This window comes from Nematolebias whitei, chromosome 10, assembly GCF_014905685.2.
Source record: "Nematolebias whitei isolate Nwh7 chromosome 10, NemWhi1, whole genome shotgun sequence".
NCBI classification, from domain to species: domain Eukaryota; kingdom Metazoa; phylum Chordata; class Actinopteri; order Cyprinodontiformes; family Rivulidae; genus Nematolebias; species Nematolebias whitei.
The window spans coordinates 1,257,755-1,261,651 of NC_056507.1; the positions used below are offsets into that span (position 1 = coordinate 1,257,755).

The 3,897-nt window shown below is 45.5% G+C and overlaps 2 protein-coding genes across 4 annotated transcripts in view; both read right to left on the reverse strand.

The window, feature by feature from the left end:
• Window positions 1-2,420, reverse strand: part of LOC119416053 (F-actin-capping protein subunit alpha-2) — a gene marked incomplete at its 5' end in the record, with an annotated part of 4,560 nt that extends 2,140 nt beyond the window's left edge. The window contains 3 exon segments of the mRNA XM_037683225.1: window positions 408-470; window positions 627-698; window positions 2,342-2,420. Of these exon segments, the coding sequence (XP_037539153.1) occupies window positions 408-470; window positions 627-698; window positions 2,342-2,420 (214 nt within the window).
• LOC119416047 (suppressor of tumorigenicity 7 protein homolog) overlaps window positions 1-3,897 on the reverse strand; it is a 78,905-nt gene that overhangs the window by 31,906 nt on the left and 43,102 nt on the right. The gene's annotated exons all lie outside the window — the stretch shown is intronic.

Sequence of the window (3,897 nt, forward strand, 5' to 3'; positions counted from 1 at the left end):
TCTCCAACTGGTCTCTAACTGGTCTCTAACTGGTCTCTAACTGGTCTATAACTGGTCTCCAACTGGTCTCTAACTGGTCTATAACTGGTCACCAACTAGTCTCCAACTGGTCTCTAACTGGTCTATAACTGGTCTCCAACTAGTAATGCAGCTGAGGTACAGGGCATGTGAGGGTGCAGGAGAACTTCTACTTGGGGAGGACTATGAGCGCAGAAGCATGAGGACTGTCTCCTCATTGAAGCCACCAACATCCAGGAGGTCACAAGGAGCTTACTGTCCAGTCCTGGGGGGTCATGATGTTGGGGGGGTCATGACCACGTCACATTCAAACAAGGCCGCAGTAACAGCTCCACGTCCAGACTGAGGTTAAGAGGTGGCGTCTCCCTCTGCTGCGCCTCCTGACGTACCTGATAGTCGTTCTCTGCAGCCTCCATGATCTTAACAAACTCCTTCGCGGTCGAAGCCTCGTTCTAAGAAAAAGAGAAGATGAAGGTTCAGAGTCGTCATCTTCAGCCTTGAACACAAAGACGTCTTGTGTGACGTTTGTTGAAAACAGGAACTTTAACGTGCTCCAAGACCCCGATGAATCCAAGCGTTCGATGCAGGAGCTGCTGGGTTCTACTCACAGAAATGGACATGGACTCCTGAACCTCCTTGTGGCTCACCAGCTGAACGTTTCCGTCCTCGTAGTAATGAACCTACAGGGACGACAGGGACTCTGTCAAAATAAGACTAAACCTGAGGAGACAAAGCCACCTGCTCTGAACCCAACTCTGTTTGTTCCATATTATTAATAATCATATTAATATTATTAGAGTGAGTTTAAACCAGGTAAACTCCAAGATGCTGCTTTTATTCCTCCCACAAAAACACAAGTGACAGAACTTTCTTCTGTCCTTCACAATAAGAGCACCAAATGAAGCACACTCCGTTCTCTTGTTTTCTTGTGAAACTCGTTCTGCAGTTTTGATCCGGGAGGAATTTTAAGAAGTTTTAAGGTTCAAAGGTCACGCAGTTTGTGTCACCGCTGCAGTTTTTTTTTATTAATATTGTTTTGAATGTTTGTTTGTACTTCTTGTTTACAGGCTGTTAACAGCTCTGGATGCAAAATACAGTTTGTTTATTTCCTTTCATCAATAACTTTAAGATGTATTTTGTATTAATGTATGAATTACTCAAACTTATGGTCTTTGCACCAACAATTGTCTGGTTTTTAATATTCATATTTTAATATCTAAATAACTTTAATTTCACTGTTTTGACTTTAATCTCAAAATCCAAAGCAAAAATGCGTCAACATTTCGTTCCTCTTCGTGACTTTATTACGTTTTTATCTTTTAAACAACCTACTGTATGAGTGACGTCACTATGAGCTGCAGCAGTGAACAATAAATATTTCTAAAGGACGTGATTGGCTCAGAGCGGTTAGGGCAGAAACTACGGATTACTTTGGATCGTATTAAAAATAATGTTTTTAATAAAAGGAGGCGACACGACGAGCTGACTTTAGTTTTAGAACTTGCTGAAAGCTGCCGTCTCTCCGCTCTGGGAGGGATTCAGAGACGACGTGCCTCCAACGCTGAAACGCTCTGAACTTTTAGACCACATGCAGTCAGGGGGCACAGCTGAGCTGAAACATGTTGTAGTTAGCAGAAAGAATCTGAAAGGAGCACAAAACAGCTGAAAGTAGCTGAAGCAGCACAAACAGTGAAAGGAGCAGTAAAAGGTTGTAAACACATCTGAAGATGTGAAGGATGCAAAATGAGCTCAGTTCATTTTCTATGAGAACAAAATGGTAGAAAAGGCTAAAAATTTCAAACAGCTAAAGTTGCACCAACTCTAAAAGTCAGAGCAGGATTGTCTGAAAGAGCCGAACGTTTTCTGACGCAACAGCTGAAAACTGTGGGATGAGAACGACGCACGGAAGAAGTGAAGTAAGAGGCAGGAATAATAAACAGGAAAACAATAGTGTGAATGCTTCACAATTATCCGAGCGGTCAGAGTGCGTCACAGCAGGAAGCCTTGGACTAAACAGCTGTTGGTCTTACAGATGTTCTGAGAGGAACGGCAGCGTTACAAAGTGGTAAAAGGAGCCGGTTTGTTCTGGTCCGTCCGAGCGCGGGTTGCAGCCGGAATGACACGGTGGTTGTGTTGGACTGCACTGCTGCAGTGCTGTTGCACAAACAGGTTGTGGGTTCAGTTCTTCCTGTGCGTCCTCGTGTTTCCTTCTGGTTTCATCTTTAACTGGTACCAGAACGGTTCTGGGTTCTTCCTCCAACAAACTGTTAAAGGAGTTGCTCAGCACTGGATCCATCTTCTCAGAGCGACACAAGCTCCATACCTGGATTTTCATGATTCCTGCCACTTGAGTGGTGGAGGGGGAGACGGTGAATTTCCATTCTGATCTCCAGCGTCCATTCCTGAGCAGAAACAGAGGAAGAGAGTCTGCAGTTACAAGACCGAACAAGAACTCCTCTCAGGGCTCCTTCATTTCAACGTCTCGTTGGTTTACAGCGGCTGAACCTTGACGTGCTCTGGCACCTCAGAAAAAACTTGTTCTCAACGTGTTAGTCGGCTCAGAAGAAGGAAATCATCTGAAATAAATCGTTTCTGGTTAAACGGTTTGATTTTAACGTGAGTGTTAACGTGCTGAGAGGACCAGGACCTCGACCGGCAGCTGCGGGAGCGCGCAGGACGACTCACTGGTGCAGCTCTGTGAAATTTAACAAGGCAAACACCTAAAACAGTCTCTCCTGACGCTCAACAAAACAATCGTTTGTTTGCTCGACTTTGTAGCAAAGTTCCCCGTCAAACTTTTCCTTAATAAACTTTAAAGGTCAAAACAGTCTCATTTCACCTGGGCGGCGCAGCGTGGTCGGGTCGCCCTGAGAACAGTCCGTCCCGGGGCTGCGCCCGTCCCTCCGCCGCCGGAGGGGGGAGGAAGAGGGCAGCGAGGCGCGAAGTGGCGAGGTGTGGGCGGGGGGACGCTGTAGAGCCACCTTCCAGGACCCTTCCAGGATGACCCAGAGCCAGTGGCAAAGGTAATGCATCCGGCAGAGCCAGCCAGACGTGGGGGGAAGCTTCCCCGCGAGGGGGATCCTCTGCCGCTGAGCGGACGTCCCTTCTGCCGGGTTGAATCCCCCGGGCAAACTGCACGGACCCCACCCCTTTACAAACTTTCTTTCTGCTGCTCGATTAACATTTTGGGCTGAATATTTTGTTACCTGCAGTTTGTAATCTGCACATTAGGATTTTCTTTTGGGGGCATTTTACTTGTGTTAAGTTTTTCTCAGTTGTCTCTAAATTCACTTCAGTTCAGTTCTTCAGCTCCAAGTCACAGAATCATCTCAGGGACTGAACAGAAACATTCATCTATCATCAACAAAGTCCATGCTCAATAATCCATCCTGTCCAGATGACCCGACTGAAAAATGTTGGATTGTATACCTGGATTATTGAGCATGGACTTTGTTGTTTTCAACCAGTTTGACAAGACTGTCAACAAGGAAGAGGGCCGGCAATGGAGGAGAGGGCGAACCAAAGAGACCATCTTATCACAAGCAGAACTGGTTTGTTCCACTTTGGAGTAAGCTGTTTGGGGGAAGAATCGGTTTTGTTGTGCGTTTCCATGACTGATGAAGCCTTCTGGATGGAAGGTGAAACACTTCAGCACAAAAAATAAGAAACTGTCCAGATGACCTGACTGAAAAATGTTGGATTATTATATAAAATAAAATAATAATTTACATTATTTATCTGAGGAGCAGCTTTGAGTTTAACTCCATCACTGAACTCTCATCTTGAACAAGCATGAAGGCGACAGTGGAAAGAAAAACTCCCTCATGAGGAAGAAACCTTTAGCAGAACCAGGATCAGGACAAGAGGACCATCTGCTTC